Source organism: Bufo gargarizans, chromosome 3 (assembly GCF_014858855.1).
Source record: "Bufo gargarizans isolate SCDJY-AF-19 chromosome 3, ASM1485885v1, whole genome shotgun sequence".
Lineage (NCBI taxonomy): Eukaryota > Metazoa > Chordata > Amphibia > Anura > Bufonidae > Bufo > Bufo gargarizans.
In genome coordinates this window covers 496,235,655-496,253,020 of record NC_058082.1, presented here as the reverse complement: position 1 = coordinate 496,253,020, position 17,366 = coordinate 496,235,655, and the positions used below count along the sequence as shown (strand labels likewise).

Genomic DNA, 17,366 nt, shown 5'->3' with positions numbered 1-17,366 from the left:
CTCCTTGTATGGCCGTCGTGGTGATCTCATGGAAAATGAATTACCGGTAAGTACTAATTCCGGCTTTCACACAGTGCATTATAGTGCTTTGCCTTTAGAATCAATCAGTTTGCTACTGACTTAGCCAGCTGAACTTAAAAGGCAGCTCTGAATGTGAATGGGGTAGACAAAACAAAATTACTGAAGACTTTGTCAAGTCTTATGCACTTTGAGAACCCACTGGGTTAAAGGTGTTTTCCCAATCTTTCATTTCCTCAAGATAGGCCTTTGATATTTGAGACCCCACACCCCTGACGATCAGCTGTTCTGAAGTAGCTCCAGCAGGAGAAGTCAGCACCAGAACTACATCTCTGTCCATTATGAGCAGTGGACGGAGGTGCTTACTATAGCGCTTCTCCATTTGAAGTGAATGGGAGCAGCACTGTAGTAACCAGCCCCGTCCACTACAGATCAGATATTGATGGTCTATTCTACAGTACAGCCTAAGAAAACCCCTTTTTAGAAAATACTGTAGTTTACCTGCAATTGTTTAAAAAATGACTGATTAAAAGAAATCTTTGTGTCATTTGAGATGTACTCAGTTCTACTACAGCTTAATATAAAGAAACATTAAGTTACTTAACATTATATTCAGAACTCTACCAGAGTGTTCCCAGCCCAGTTGGTCTTTAAATGGTATATCCAACTTTATAACCATGTTTATAATGCTCTGCTGTATCTACCAAAATTGAGGTAACTTTCGGGAATCATTTTGGTTAGAAAATCTCTCTGCATATGGTACAATTCTGTGTGGTCGCTGTTGTTTCTGTGGGGCTGTGTCTGTGGGGCCCAGGAGTCCTTAGCCTGACAGCAGGGCACCGTTGGACTGCTAGGTATCGCTGCCTGCGGATGCGGTGGTAGTCACCAGATGGAGAGTAGGGACACACTCAAAAAAGGCCACCTTGACGTGGTGAGTAGGCTTATGCATTTTGATCAAACAGTACTGTATACAAAGCAATAGATCAATGCGTAGTTTGCATAGTAATGTATACTGTATTTTTAATAAAAATCTACCTTTTGGGTCCACAGCTCCTATGCAGACCTATCTGTCGCTATAGTTACATACAACAAACAAACCTTGTACAATCTGATCTTTAATCCCAACAATATACTAAATTGCTTCATATTTGTTTCTTTAAGATGAACTGAATTAATAAAAAAAATGTGATCCCTTGAAACTGAACAGTTGGCAGTATGCAAATCCATTCACCTTATATATGCCAATTTCACTGTTTTGCTTAAAGCGGTTATCCCATGGTTAATGTAAAAAATACAAATCAGACACCGTATAGTCCATGACAACACCTTTCTAACAAAGCTAGACCCAGCACATGGATCCAGAGATCTCCCCATTCATTGCTCCGCTAGATTTATATCAAGCTGGCAGCTCAAGGGGGTGTCTTTCTGCTGCAGCTCAGGGGGCGTGTCCATGCTCTACCTATCACAGCTCAGGAGGCAGATGAAGGATGAAACTGAGCATGTGCGGCTATCTCAGTGAGCAGGTCAAAGAAATAAGAAAAAGAACAAACAGTAGATGGCGCTATACAGATACATTTTATTGAATAACTCTGTGGCTATACCAAATGCAATTAGAAGTATTCAGATCCAGGTGCTGTTTTGAAAACTGTTGAATATTTTTCGTGGGACAACCCCTTTAAGTAATCTATTGATATTAATAGGGCTATTAGATATTAATATATAATATAAATTTAATATCACTGTATTTATAGACCAATTGCCTATTTTTACAGCAGAGAAGACATTTCAAAGACGGGCACATTTTTACCATGCTACGTATCTTACAAACATTGCACCTACCACAACAGAAAATTTGATAACTCTTTTTTAAAAGGAGACATAAAATTACCTTATATTACCACCATTTGTGGAGTATTTTATATGACGACAGATGAGCTGGAACATTTCTTGAGTTGTCTTGCAGTCCCGGGCATCAAACACCTTAAATGGAAAGTATGAGATGGGATTCATGGAATTTAGCAGATAATAATTAAATATCTTATGCCCAACCATGACATCATGAGACGAATTAAGAATGGCTGCTGATTATATACCTGTTATTTTTATGTAATGGAGGGAAGCAGAATCAAAATCCCTAATGCAGTTGATACTAAACTTTAATTTTTTGTTTAGGTAAAAATATCACACGTAACAAGCAAAAAGGAAACAAAAGCTCACCGCCTAGATTTATCCAGTTCACAAGTCCATAGTGATGCTTGGTGCACAGAGACCCCGGACCAGATTCATGGTGTATTGCAGCAACTGAAGGAAGGACATATCCAGCGCCGAGTATAAACGTGAAATAAAAACTTTATTTGGATGTTCATAAAATTTTATGTGGGAATGCACCACCTGTTTTTAATGTATATCAAATAAATTAAGTTTTTATTTCACCTTTATACTTGGCGCTGGATATTCTCTTCCTTCAGATGCTGCATAAATATCACGATTACCAGATCAGTTTCAAGGCCCAGTGTATTAGTACGTGAATCTGAAGAGAACCTGACCCGGGAAGGAGCAGCTGTATGTAAATGGAGGGTTCTGGTGTGGGGTCTGAACAGATTTTGTGATCTGTGAGTCTAGATTTCTTTTGGGGTCTAGAATCTAAGTTGATTTTGGGGTCTGGTTTGGGGGTCCGGATTCGTTAGGAGTCTTGTCTGGGGTTTGCATTAAATTTAGGGATCTGGCCTGAGGTCTGGATTTGGGATCTGATCTAAGGTCTGGTGTGGTTTGGGATCTGATCTACGGTCTGCTTTAATTTTGGGGTCTGATCCAGGGTCTGAATTAATTTAGGCTCAGGACGTCATCTGTGTGCTGTCCGCATCTATGTGGCCATTCGCAAATTATAGAACATGCCCTATTCTTGTACGTTTTGCAGACAAGAATAGCCATTTGTAATGATAGGTTTGAGAAAATTGCAGAATGCTTATGTCCGGTATCTGTATTTTGCAGATCCGCGGTTTGCAGACCGCCAAATGGATACAGTCATGTGTATGAAGCCTTATACGAGGCATACTGCAGTGCGGCAATATAGTGATGGGACCCATATTACAGGTTCATACAAATTGAAGCAAGCCGTAATATGTTTGTGTGCATGAGCCCTTAGTCACATGATACATACACATGTATACAGGGTGAGATTTTGGTGGTCTGCGTATTAGGCGGCATCAAGCCAAACTTTTGTAGCAGGGTCCATGGGCTTTAATTACGTCTCTGTTTTGCTGATATTTTCTAGGTTCTCATCAAAGGCAGTTCTATCTTCACAGATGATTAGCATTTGATAATAAAGGGAACCCAAAAGACATATTCTTGAGTACTAAAGATTTATTTACCTGCAAATTACTCCACTGGATCCGTCCTATACACCTGGGGGCATTTCGCCACGCCTGTTTCGATGCAAATACCAACTCATCGTATGTTAACTGGTAGGTTCCCGTATGTTCAATATCTTTGGTGACTGTTTCCAGTCTATTAAGGTAGTTTTCTATTTGGGGTCTGAAATAAATTGAGAGAAAAATGATATTTAAATATTTCCATGTTATTATAATAGACAAATGGCCTAAGTATTAAGGGGCTTTTCTTGCTGATTCCTTTAGCCTGGTAGTATTATTGGTTGATGAAAGAGTAAACTAAATACACATGTAATTTACAGTAAATATAATTATATTTATTCAGGGATGTAGATAGTGGGTGCAGATGTAGCAGTGGTACCCTGCCCTCTGACACATAAGTCTTAGAAATGGAACATGGAAGGTGGAAGGAACTGTAGTGGAGCCCTGGACCTTCAAGTTACGACTCTGTACTGACTTTCTGGACAGAGAATGGACCAAACTACTCATAACGATAACTTACTCTTTGAAAGACTTGTAATATTGATTAATAAACTCCACTGCTTGAGGTAATAGAACATCCTGAGGTATTGCCTTATCCCTTGGACCTCGCACGTAGCACTTAGGATACATTATTGATCCATGACAAACAGATGACTGGCAACTGAGGCTCTGCAAATGAGAAATGTGATTCATTATGTCATCATCATAACACTTGAGGAATTTCTTAAAGGGAAAACATCTGAAGCTTGAATGAGAGGCCGTGGCTTAAAGGGTTTTTCTGGTTAGATAGTTATTCTATAGCCACAGGATAGGGCATAACTATTAGATTTGCAGGGGTTTGACCACTGGGACCCAAACCAGTTTTCTTTGGGACCTGCATCTATCACACATGAACTATGCTTGGGGCATGTTCCTTGGACTCTTCTTGTACGTGGATGTTCTGGGTGGATTTGGATGGTACCCACTCCCGAGAGAGATTACTTAGAAAACCAATTTCAATTAACTTATTAGGGATTAAATAAAGGGGAGTCCCCAATACAGAAAAGAATGGCTACAATAAGCATTTTTTTGCTCTGGAGAACCTTAGGAGTTGTGCAGACAGCAGAATGACTAAAATCTGTGTAATGCTTCATTTCCCCTCTGGTGGGCCTTCACGGGGGACTGAATACATCTTGTTTCTCTCAATGATCACAGATGATTACTTGTAACCCAGAAACAGATCACCCTGTGATCAACCTATTGTTAGGGGATCCTTCTAATTGAAGGGATTGTCCAAAGCAGACAAACCATTTAACAATGCAACATCACCAAAGCCAAAAGAGGCAATAGTAGAATGACTAATATAGGTTGGGTGCTTATAGTAGAATGAATGCCTGCTGCATTTGTCCATGGGAATATACCAAGTGATACTGTTGATCAGAGGCACCCGGAATTGTGCAAGAAGTTTCTACAACATGAACTCATACAAGAAAGGCAGAATTGATAACATTGCCAAGACTGAAGGATTGCTGTTATCCCCAGGGACATGATACAACTCTTCATGTAATCAGCTATTCACGATGGAGTGCACAAATCTGTATCAATCTGAATCAATTATGTCAAATGTAGTCGAAAGAAATGAGGAAGAAATGAGAAATTTGGCATAGGACATCCTACCTGTTTTGCATTGAGATGTAATGTGTCTTGCAAAATCTTTCCATTCTCATAGTTTCTTAGCTTCAGATATTTGGGACAAGCCACTTTTTTGCACAAATTACTATGGTTTTCCGGAGCACCCTTCTGAAAGACGCAAATATGGTTAATAGAAAGCTCATAAGTGAAAGATTTATTGTCTTCCCTGTTGTGGCACTATCCCAATTTCCAAATTAGGGAAGAGACATGGCCTTTGAAGAGTAAGATTAGCATTGCTTGAATTTTAGGGTGGTTAAATTGATGTGTGGAATAAGGGTGGATCAGGATGTAATCTTATCTTATCATGGGCAATGATGAAAAATGTGTTGTTCCACTGTGTAAGGCAGTGAGTTCCTTTTAAAGGGTCACTTCCATCAGGGTATTTTTAAATGTCAATATTCAAAAGAACAATAGATGAAATGAGGCAATAATTGTAGGGTGGGCAAACAATTGCCCAGGGGCCTCCACCGCCAGGTAACCTCCAGTTTCCAACTGTAGATGAACAAAGTATATTAGACTGTCTGTGTATGCTGCCGTCCTTAGCAGAATCTGGTGAAAATTATCTAATGCATATGAACAGCTTAACTAACTCACGAGTTACTAAGGAGGGTCACTCTAGAAATTTCTGTCCAGAGGTTTCTACCACCTTTGGATCAAGTGGCCTCCTGATCCAGTCCTGGATGAAAAGGGTAGTCTCAAAATGTCTCTACCTTACCAACGATTCATCCTTTAAATGTTTGTCATAGGAAATGGATGCGATATCTAAAAAATATTCAGTATTCAGTTTAACTCCTAACATTTGTTCTTTTTCCCAGGATTTTTAAAGGGGTTATGCCACAACTTTTTTTTTCTGCTCAGTTATCTGCTTATTTAGAGATAGCAAGGACTGCTACCAGAGATCAAAATGCAATGGCACATACAATATTTTTCATTGCATGGACCGTATATTGCAATAATTCATTTACATTGCCCTATTCATTGCATAGTAACAGTTTTTGTGAGATAAGGGGCTGGCCAGGAACAAAATGTATCACCTATCCAGGATAGATAATGAAAAATGATTGCTGGTGGCCAGACTTCTGGGATCCCCACGGATCACAATAACCAGGGGTCTCACTTATTGAAATGGAGCAGCAATGTGCATGCACAACTACCACTCCATTCAGTGCCTGTGTCGTTTCCGCTGTCTTTCTAATAGAAGTAAATGGAGCAGTGGTCACCCATGCACACTATCGCTCTGTTCACAAAGGAGACTCAGGTTCCACTGTTCTTGTGATCGGTGGAAGTCCCAGATTTGACCCTCCCCCAATAATCATAAATGTATATAGTTAGTTGGCACTCAACACAACGCATAGTTAATTATCCGCAGCTTTGGAGGGGTGAGCCGCTGTACAAGTTATTTTTGCCGTATACATATCCACAGGCTAGGCGAGATATATTATTACTGGGCTAACCGTTTAAATAATCAAGATACAGACACAAATATTTTATTACTTTATGTCATTAATGTATCTTATATGCCAGGGCCACCACCTATAGCAACCAGCTCAGACTAAACTAGGTGATCATTTAGTACTTACTTGTAATCCTACTTTTATTTCGGCCATATCACTTTTTGTGCCATTGGATTTGGTGTCCTCTTCTTTCAACTCACTTAAAAAAAAAATCCAAATATCATGGGTGGTTAATAGTAGCAGTAATATGGTCAGGCACAATTTTTTTTATTTTTTTTATTTTATTCAAATGTTTTAGGTTATCTGTGATGAGATTTACATATGATATTAGCTTCCCCTTTGTTGTCTGTAAGTCACAGGTACAGCCTTTCACCTCTTAATGGTAAGTGACAGGCGAACAAAATAACCACAAGTAAGGAGTTTATCCAGTTAGATATGTATTATAACTGGATAGAGCTTCTCTAGACTGAATGTCAGCCAAAATTAGGGCACGTGGACAAGGGTTGTCTTTATAAGGCAACCCTTTAATATACAGTATGGTAGCAAAAACTGCAGAATTACATGGCACAAAGGGAATTCGGAGCCCCTCCAGAGCAAGATCCCCTTTTTACGGTGGCTCATCACCTGCTATGACTTCTTCATGCCCCAGTAGGTTATTGATTTTCATGATGGACCAGCCCCTTAAACTGAAAACAGACCATCCTTGGTATGAAGCTGATGAACATAGACTTTAGATTTTGTAGCTACATCCTGGCAACTTTGGCAGTCTAAGATCGGGTATATCCACAGTCAAGCGTTGTCTGGGATCTTTCTTGCCTGACCTTTTATCTTCCACTCAGAGGTACACGGTGCCAGCTACGACTAGAAATGACTCATCTCTATAGATCTATTGAATAAAAGTGTATTCTACTTTCTGTCCTGGCTCTTTAAATTCCTCTTCCCACTGCGGCCGGAGAGAGCCCCATTCCCATGTAGTGAGTCAATTAGAGCAACAGACATTGCATAATTAAGTGTATTGCTCTTCTGTGGACATCTTCATCTAGGCCAAATATAAAACAACAGCGCTATCGTACTGTCATCCCAATTCTATTCCTACTATTATCATGCGGATTACACTTCAGATAACATCTTCCCCCCACACCAGCAGTAAACAGAAAACGAATTATCTGTCTTTTTCAGAAGCCTAATAATATGTACTCACTGCTACAGAAGGCTAATATTGAAAAAGCCAAAAGTTCTTTAAAAAATTGTCTTTTATGAATATTGACTTAAACAATATATCTTTCTAATGGAAGTGTCCCTTTAAGTGTCAGGTTAATGGGACAAGTTTACTCTGTACTCCCTAAATACATGGGGCTGGTCCTCCATGATTCTTTCTCTATGTATATGACTTCTATAATTATAGGCCCTGTCATTCCTGGATATATAGGGGTGGTCTCCCATACATCTCTCTCAAAAACTGCGGCTCGGATGCGGACCAGAACAACGATCGTGTGCATGAGGCCTAACTATGAGGGAATCAATTCTAATTTGGGACCCAAAAAGTTCTGATCGCAACTAACCCGAATATTGAGAGGGAGTAAGAGATAGAGTCTGTTCCAGTCAATTAGAGCACTTTTGATTTAGGTCAAATTTACTTGAATCCGAATCTAATCGGATGGCCAATTTAGTCAAATTGTACTCGAATACAATTATAAGGAACTCACTCATCTCTAACTGCAAGGTAGCAATTTTTTTCTCCATATGAAAACTTTGAGTGACAGTAAGGGTTCATGCCTACAAGTGTAAGGGCTCAATGCCCATGCTGCGGACCGAAAATAGCGGTCCACAATACACCGGCACTGGCCATGTGCACATCGTTTTACTTGAATGGGTCTGCGATCTGCAACATGCAGCCAAAGATATTACTGAGTGCTTACACTCGTGGACATGAGCCCTAATGCTACAAATTTGTGAAGGAATGAGGGATGAGATGCTTAAGGCTAGGTCTACACGACGGCATTTGACAGATAGGGCACAACTACACTGCAACATTTGTCGCTCGACATTTTGTTGCTCCAATGTCGCGCAACAATTTTTATAATGGCAGTCTATGGTGTTGCACTGCAGCATGCGACATGCTGCGACTGCGACGCGACAGTCGCAGAAAAATCCATCTCAAATGGATTTTCTGCGGCTGTTGCGTCGCAGCCTGTTGCATGTTGCAGTGCGGCACCATAGACTGCCACTATAAAAATTGTTGCGCGACATTGGGGGCGACGATTATCGTCGTGTAGACCTAGCCTAACTCCATTGATTGCCCTTTTCTGACAGTCCACATAACTGCATGAATCTGGGTTTTAATCGCATATCTATTGCCTAGAATGTATAAAATATGGACAATAACATATAATATGCCCAGGTTATACCAGAATACATATCCTATAACAATAGGAAATAATATTTTCAACCTGCATAGGTTATTACACAGAAAAACATAAACTGTAGAAAGGTTATTATTGAATGACTAGTCAGAGAATGAAGGCAAGTGAGGAAATGTGAGTAATCATTGTAAGATATCACTGGAGAGTGACGACGGTGATTGCCGTCTGATCAGGAGAATTCTTAGGGCATGATACAATGAATGGACATGACAGCGATATTCTTCTTACCTGAGATGCTTCTCATTTTTGGGTTCATTGTTGTTCAGATCGGTTACATCAAATGCAGTTTTTTTCCTAATGAGCCCTCGGTTTGTGAACTGCTTCCATGGGCACAACATTGTTCAAGTATCACTGATCAGTCAGATGTTACACGAGGTGCAAAAAAAGAAGTCTCTCCAGGGGCTGGTCTTCTGCATAAACAAATGGGATCAAGTTTGAGAGAAAAAAAAAGTTGCAGCTATTAGTCCAGAAATTTGTTTTTTTTCTTCTCACAGTCATAGAGAGCGACATCCTCTGCACTTTAAATACATGACCTTCAAGATTAACCGGGCTGCTGTAAAAAGTGTATTATACTAAAAAGATCATTATCACTTCAGGGGTTTCCTACGTGTAGCTTTTTTTTTTTGTCTTAAAGTGTTGACTCTGAAAATGGGTCATCTAAGGGTTAATTCTGAAACCATAAAATCGTATTGGGGAATGCTGGCAATGGGACAAAAACTACAACTTTGATTAGGGCTGGGGGAGACATGGAAGAACTGTAAGTCCCAGGATACCTATGGGCTATGCGTCCTATATAAACCATGGAATGAAGATAGGTCCGCATGCATCGGTTACATTTAGTATATTATTAGTAAGCTGGAACTTGTAGTTCTACTAAAAAGTCACACAGTCCCTGACATTGTTTGGATTATTCCCAGTATTATTCTTGCAATATTCTTTTGGGGTATGTTCACACATGACAAATTCAATAAATGTACATAGGTAGCAGGGCTAAATTGTTTGTTTACAAACGAGTTCCTTTACCTGTACGGTTCTACGGAAATAACTAAAACCAGCTCTGCTACATCTGTGTATGTCATCGTACATCTACAGGACATAATACGTTTCTATATTCTCAAGGAATAAAAAGTACAACCGTAAAAATATGAGAGAGTAATAAAACATGATTCAGTTGTAGCAGAGCTGGATGTGTCATGAGTCACAACATATACTGTGAGTGCAGTAAAGTGAGTCAGTGATCAGCTTAGGTATAGCAATGGATGGTGCACATGGATTTTGTATTGGATATTCCACTTACATACTGTAATGCTGGAAACAAGGGTGTTAATCTGTTACGGTATGAGTCAAAATAATTAATTATGTTTACCTACAGTCCTGTGTGACAAATACACAGCTATGAGTAATCTGATCATGGCCACAACAGCAAGTAAAAAAAAACACTTTAAATGCACCTTTTATGTAGAAGATGCCCCCCTACCACCACTGCATTCCCCACCCTGTGTCCTCCTGGTGCCGGTCCTGTGTAAACTACATAGTGTAGTGACATGATAATTATAGGGTGATGTCATGTTACATGACCGTGGCCAGTATCATGTCACTACACTGTGGTATGACACTGGGGCGATACCGCACTATACAGGATGCTTCTGAAATAGTTTCACCTGTATGTGCTATTGAAGCCATGCTGCTGGGGTTTTCTGAAGGACCCTTTAAGCCTTTGAGATGATTCCATGCAGATCATTTGTTTCATTGAATTGAATTACCACATTAGAATTTTTTTTCCCCTTAGTTTGAAGGTTTGTTTAGTCTGATAACTTGAAAAGAAATCTGGATCTGCAGTTTACAGTACAGTGAGGTACTACATGTCCTGTCCGGCTCTGTACCTGTGCCAGGACAAACGTCTCCGATAGGAGGATGACTCCATGTTATTTTACTGGACCCTGAAGAAGCTCCTGTCCTCTACATAGCAAGTAATTTACAGCTTCCAGCATCTATTCCTGTTATGTGTAGGGACTTGCTTCATCTGTCCCAGTTACCTGCTTTTCTTTTTTAATCCTCAACCTTTTGGAATCTTTGGAACCAATTGCAAGTTTTTTTTTAAAGTTATAGACGATCAAGATACAAATATTTTCAACTTACAAATGGTCGACGCAGAACCAATTAAAATTGTAACTAGATAGACCTCTGTGTATATATATATATATATATATATATATATATAAATCTGTATGTGCAGCTTTAACAGATAAACCAGTAGTCTTATCTATGTAAAATATATATATATTACTTACAGGCAATAAATGAAATCAGGCAGTGTACAGAATGCCTAAAGTATTCGGGAAAATTATGAAATGCTCAATATTTCCCAGGCATTGTATATGAAGCCTAAAGGGAAACTGGCAAAGCATAAAATTCTCCCTTCCAAAGGCCAAACGCCATGATATTGCCCATATACAGAGATGGTCTTGTATGAGAAAGACAAGTGCAATTCAGCCATTCTAGCCTTCCTTGTTGCAACATGTGCTGAAGATACTTGTCTCTTTCTCTTGTTCCGTTTTTCCAAAATTTTATGACAAATATAATTTATTTAACATTTCATTTTTTTGCATTTCTTTCTTTCATGTTCACATCAGTAAAGGCTTCTTAACATTAGGTAGATAGGTAGATAAGTTAGAAATAGATATATTCACATATCTAATTCCAGCATTTATGACCTTTTCACAAAAAAAATGTAGAGCGTCAGTTTAACATTTTCAAAATGATTTGTGAGTAGGAACTAATTATGATTTAAACTGGTTGAACTGGCTGATATATGACATACAGCTTGTCAGAAAAGCCCAAAAGTCAAAAATAGTTGAGGTAAAAGTCACTGATACGGTATATCAGCTTAAGAAAACAATAGAGGCCATAGATGAAACAGAAATTTGTCAGAGTCAAAGTAAAATATGAGAAACGTAAGAAAGAATAAAGTAAAAAAATTAAGAAAAGTTGTAACTCAAGGGACCTCTCTGTCTCTGACTATAAGGGATAAACTAGTAGTCTTCTCTGCTAAAGCCGCACTGACACAAACATTACAAAATCGTGCCGTTTATCTCTTTAAATTTTTTCCCCCTTTTACTTTTATATTGTCCTAAGGTCATATATATCACTTACTTTATTAAACAATATGGGAGACATGTATGTTCTGATAAAACAAGACCAAATACATGCAGCTTGGTAGAGCTATAGAAAAACAATTTGCAAAATTAAGGCTAAAACTTTAAAATGTGTCTGGTAAGAAATGGGGTGGGGGTAAAACTGTTGGTCTGGAAGTGGTTAAAAAACTAAATAAATAAAAGATAAATAAATAAAAAAAAAAAATATATATATATATATATATATATATATATATATATAATGTACGGCTTCAGTATAATCTTTTATCAATTATTATTTGTAAGTATGAGCATTAGTGTTTTTTCTCTTTCACCAGCAGTTTGCACTGGTTGAATTGACTGCTGTTTGACATAGAAAGCTCATAAAAGCCAAAGTAGTAATAATAATATAAAAGATTCAAAGTAGAAGTAATAATATATGAGAAATGTAAGAAGGATTAAAGAAAAAAAATGAAGACAAGTGAATGCTGTTGGGCAGACTTCACCTTACCTGCTTGTTGCTTTGGTTTATCTTTTCAGAGTGTAGAGAAGTGGATCACAGAACTCTTATATACTTTCTACTAGTCTTTATAATGTAAAACAGGGATTATTACCCCCAAACGTGAAAGGGGCAGAACTCTTTAGTTTGTATGACTGCTGGGAAAATCCTACAATTTCCTGGAAACTCAAGTTTTTTTCAGGCTTAGGTCACCATTAGCATTAACCCCTTAAGGACTCAGCCCTATTTCACCTTAAGGACTTGGCCATTTTTTGCAAATCTGACCAGTGTGACTTTAAGTGCTCATAACTTTAAAACGCTTTGACTTACCCAGGCCGTTCTGAGATTGCTTTTTCGTCACATATTGTACTTCATGACACTGCTAAAATTGGGTCAAAGAAGTAAATTTTTTCCATAAAAAATACCATATTTACCAAATATTTTGAAAAATTTGCAAATTTCAAAGTTTCAGTTTCTCTACTTCTGTAATACATAGTAATACCCCCAAAAATGGTTATGACTTTACATTCCCCATATGTCTACTTCATGTTTGTAGCATTTTGGGAATGATATTCTATTTTTTGGGGATGTTACAAGGCTTAGGAGTTTAGAAGCAAATATTGAAATTTTTCTGAAATCTTCAAAATCCCACTTTTTATGGACCAGTTCAGGTTTGAAGTCATATTGTGAGGCTTAGATAATAGAAACCTCCCAAAAATAACCCCATTCTAGAAAATACACACCTTTAAGGTATTCAAAACTGTTTTTTCAAACTTTATTAACCCTTTAGGTCCTCCACAAGAGTTAAATTTCTATTTTTGGGAAAATTTTCCAATATAATCAATTTTTTCCAGGAATAAAACAAGGGTTAACAGCCAAGCAAAACTCAAAATGGGTTGCCCTGATTCTGTAGTTTGCAGAAACACCCCATACGTGGTCGTAAACTACTATTTGGTCCAAACGGTAGCACATAGAAGGAGGGGAACACCATATGGGTTTTGGAAGGCAGATTTTGCTGGACTGGTTTATTTACACCATGTACCCTTTCAAGCCCCCTGATGCACCCCTAGAGTAGAAACTCCATAAAAGTAACCCCATCTAGGACACTACGGGATAAGGTGGTTGTTGTTTTGGGACTATTTTAGGGGTAAATATGAATTTTGGTTGCTCTATATTACTCTTTTTTGAGGCAAGGTAACAAAAAATGTAAATTCTAAAATTGTTTCTACATTCGCAATTTAGTTTTGTGGAACACCTAAAGGGTTAACATAGTTTGTAAAGTAACTTTTGAATACCTTGAGGGGTGTAATTTCTTAGATGGGGGTCACTTTTTGGGAGTTTCTAGTCTAGGCTACATCAGGGGGGGCTTCTAATGGGACATGGTGTCAAAAAAAAAAAACAGTCCATCAAAATCTGCCTTCCAGAAACCGTATGCAGTTCACTTTGTTCTATGCCCTGCCGTGCGGCTATTTAGCCATTTATGACCACATATGGGGTGTTTCTGCAAACTACAGAATCGGGGCAATAAATATTAGTTTAGTTTTGTTTGGCTATTAACCCTTGCTTTATTACCGGAAAAAAGGATTCAAATGGAAATTTTGCCCAAAAATTGGTGTTTTGGCACAGTTTTTATTTTATATTTTTAACACCGTTCATCCGAGGCGTTTGGTCAAAAGTTATTTTTATAGCTACGACTTTTACGCACGCGACGATGCCCAATATGTATGGCTCTCAGACTTTTGAGACACTAAGCAGGCATTGTAAAACTGCAGCCCTCCAGATGTTGTAAAACTACAATTCCCACCATGCCCTGATGATGGCTGTAGGTTGTCTGGGCATGCTGGGAGTTATAGTTTTACAACATCTGGAGGGCCGCAGTTTGAGGATGCCTGCACTAAAACTAATATTTTTTTTGGAAATAAAAATTGTTTCCGTGTCTCCAAAGTCTAAGAGCCATAGGGCCAGATTTATCATTAGCTCGGGTCAGAATAATGGAGTGAAAAAGTCCCAAAAAAGTCCCAAACGCTAAAACTGCGCACAAATTTGCGACTTTTTTCTGCTCTGTGCTATGCTCGCCAGTTTTCTGAAAGTGGGCGTGTTTTCTTATGTAAATTAATCTCTAGACAGATTTACTATTGGGACTATTTAAAAAGTCGCAAAAAAGCAATTTCACTCCAGTGAGGTCCATGCTTATCTTATGAGACTTTTTAATAGAACATGCGACTTTTTTATAAAAGCGTGCGACTTTTTCATAAAAACGTGCAACTTTTGTAAAGCTGCTTACTGACGGATAAACTGCTACCGTCAAACCACATTTATTACAGTCTTAAAGGGCCGATCATAAATCTGACTGGTGAAAGTGGAGTGAGCTGTCAGAGTCATTATAAATCTGGCCCATGGTGTTTTATGTTCTCTAGTGGACTGTTGGGGATTATAATAATTTAGTACTCCATGGAAGTGTGATACTCCCTGAAGCAATCGATAACGCAGAGGCCCGGATGATCGGGGCACGTGTGGCACTGAGTGGTGGTGTCCTTCCGTGTCCCCCTCCTGCGACACACTCTGCACTTTTTTTGGGTTCGTCCCTTTTTTCCAGTATGGGGGACCACACCTGGAAAGTGTTGGCCAAGGACGATCCGGGCGCCTCCAGTTCCCGAGGTACTCCGGCCTGCACTTTCCCGGTCCGAAAAGATCAGGGCCTTGATGACTGCCTCATAGAATTGGAGGAATGTCCCTGTGCTGCCAGCGCTCCGGGATAGTACAAAAGAGTTGTACATGGCAACCTGCACCAAGTAGACCGCAACTTTTTTGTACCATGCCCGGGTTTTGCGCATGGCATTATATGGCTTGAGGACTTGATCAGAGAGATCAACTCCTCCCATATACCGACTGTAGTCAACGATACAATCGGGCTTGAGGACCGTTGCCACGGTACCTCGCACAGAGACGGGGGTGGTGCTGTTACCGTGGATTGTGGACAGCATAAGGACATCCCTCTTGTCCCTATACCTGACCAGCAACAGGTTTCCACTGGTAAGGGCACGGGTCTCACCCCTGGAAATAGGTACCTGGAGAGGGAGGGCAGGGAGGCCAGTGTTGATTTTTCCGCACGGTCCCACAAGCGAACGTGGATCTGGCGGCAAGGGACCTTTGGGGTCTGAGAGATGGAACAAAGAAAGATTTAGATAACATTTTTTTTTTTTTCTAACTAACTTTTCCCTTCTTTCACTGCCTAACGTGCCTCTCCCTCACTGACCCTAACCTACCTGGATGGCGATGGGTGCAGGAGGGTGATGGATGCTGGACGGTCTGCACGGTGAGGGTGCTGGACAGGAAGAGGAGGGGAGAGAGGAGGAAGTTTGAATCTCGCGCCTCTCTCCCCTGCACCAATCAGCACCCTGGACAGCGGTGTTCAGCACCGCCCTGGTGCTGAACACCGCTGTCCAGGGTGCTGATTGGTGCAGGGGAGAGAGGCGCGAGATTCAAACTTTCTCCTCTCTCCCCTCCTCTTCCTGTCCAGCACCGCCCATCCAAATCTTCGTACTGCGATTGGTGGTGTGTAATCACGCCACCGATCAGTCTTTTTCCGGTTCATCGGGTCACAGGAGACCCGAATGGACCGGAAATGCAGAAAACCGCAGGTCTGAAATGACCTGCGGTTTTCTGCGATCGCCGATACGGGGGGGTCAAATGACCCCCCTGCGTTGTTACGGGATGCCGGCTGAATGATTTCAGATGGCATCCCGTTCCGATTAACCCCCGCGGCGCCGGAATCCCGATTTAAAGTTAGGACGTACCGGTACACCCTGAGTCCTTAAGGACTGCGTGACTATGATTTCCCAATTCTGGCAAATTGCTGCCTCATTTAATAATGGTATGCGCGTCGAGGTATCTGTTAGGTCTCTTTTACACATCATTGGATCACTGACGTGTGCTGTCTATGTTTTCCACAGACTACTCATGTATCCACTGACTTTAATGTGTCTATTTACATATCAGTGGCTTTACACAGACCATGGTTTGGTGGTGACTAGAGTTGAGCGAACAGCTGGATGTTCGGGTTCGAGAAGTTCGGCCGAACTTCCCGGAAATGTTCGGGTTCGGGATCCGGACCCGACCCGAACTTCGTCCCGACCCGAACCCCATTGGAGTCAATGGGGACCCGAACTTTTCGGCACTAAAAAGGATGTAAAACAGCACAGGAAAGAGCTAGAAGGCTGCAAAAGGCAGCAACATGTAGGTAAATCCCCTGCAAACAAATGTGGATAGAGAAATGAATAAAAATAAAAATAAAATAAATATAAATTAACCAATATCAATTGGAGAGAGGTCCCATAGCAGAGAATCTGGCTTCACGTCACCCACCACTGTAACAATCCATTGTCAGATATTTAGACCCAGGCAGAGGAGAGAGGTCCCGTAACAGAGAATCTGGCTTCATGTCAGCAGAGAATCAGTCTGCATGTCATAGCAAAGAATCAGGCTTCACGTCACCCACCACTGTAACAGTCCATTGGCATATATTTAGGCCCAGGCACCCAGGCAGAGGAGAGAGGTCCCGTAACAGACAATCTGGCTTCATGTCAGCAGAGAATCAGTCTGCATGTCATAGCAGAGAATCAGGCTTCATGTCAGCCACCACTGTAACAGTTCATTGTCATATATTTAGGCCCACGCACCCAGGCAGAGGAGAGAGGTCCCGTAACAGAGAATCTGGCTTCATGTCAGCAGAGAATCAGTCTGCATGTCATAGCAGAGAATCAGGCTTCACGTCAGCCACCACTGTAACAGTCCAT

General features: G+C 40.2%; 1 protein-coding gene across 1 annotated transcript in view; it reads right to left on the bottom strand.

The window, feature by feature from the left end:
* Window positions 1–12,626, bottom strand: part of LOC122931705 (nitric oxide synthase, inducible-like) — a 39,014-nt gene extending 26,388 nt beyond the window's left edge. Inside the window, exons 1-7 of the mRNA XM_044285774.1 lie at window positions 12,583–12,626; window positions 9,166–9,347; window positions 6,641–6,713; window positions 5,046–5,168; window positions 3,910–4,058; window positions 3,390–3,552; window positions 1,907–1,998 (exon numbers count right to left, since the gene is read on the bottom strand). Coding sequence (XP_044141709.1) covers window positions 1,907–1,998; window positions 3,390–3,552; window positions 3,910–4,058; window positions 5,046–5,168; window positions 6,641–6,713; window positions 9,166–9,275 — 710 coding nt within the window. The 5' untranslated portion in view covers window positions 9,276–9,347; window positions 12,583–12,626. The remainder of the gene's footprint in view (window positions 1–1,906; window positions 1,999–3,389; window positions 3,553–3,909; window positions 4,059–5,045; window positions 5,169–6,640; window positions 6,714–9,165; window positions 9,348–12,582) is intronic.
* Between the last annotated feature and the right edge of the window lie 4,740 nt (window positions 12,627–17,366).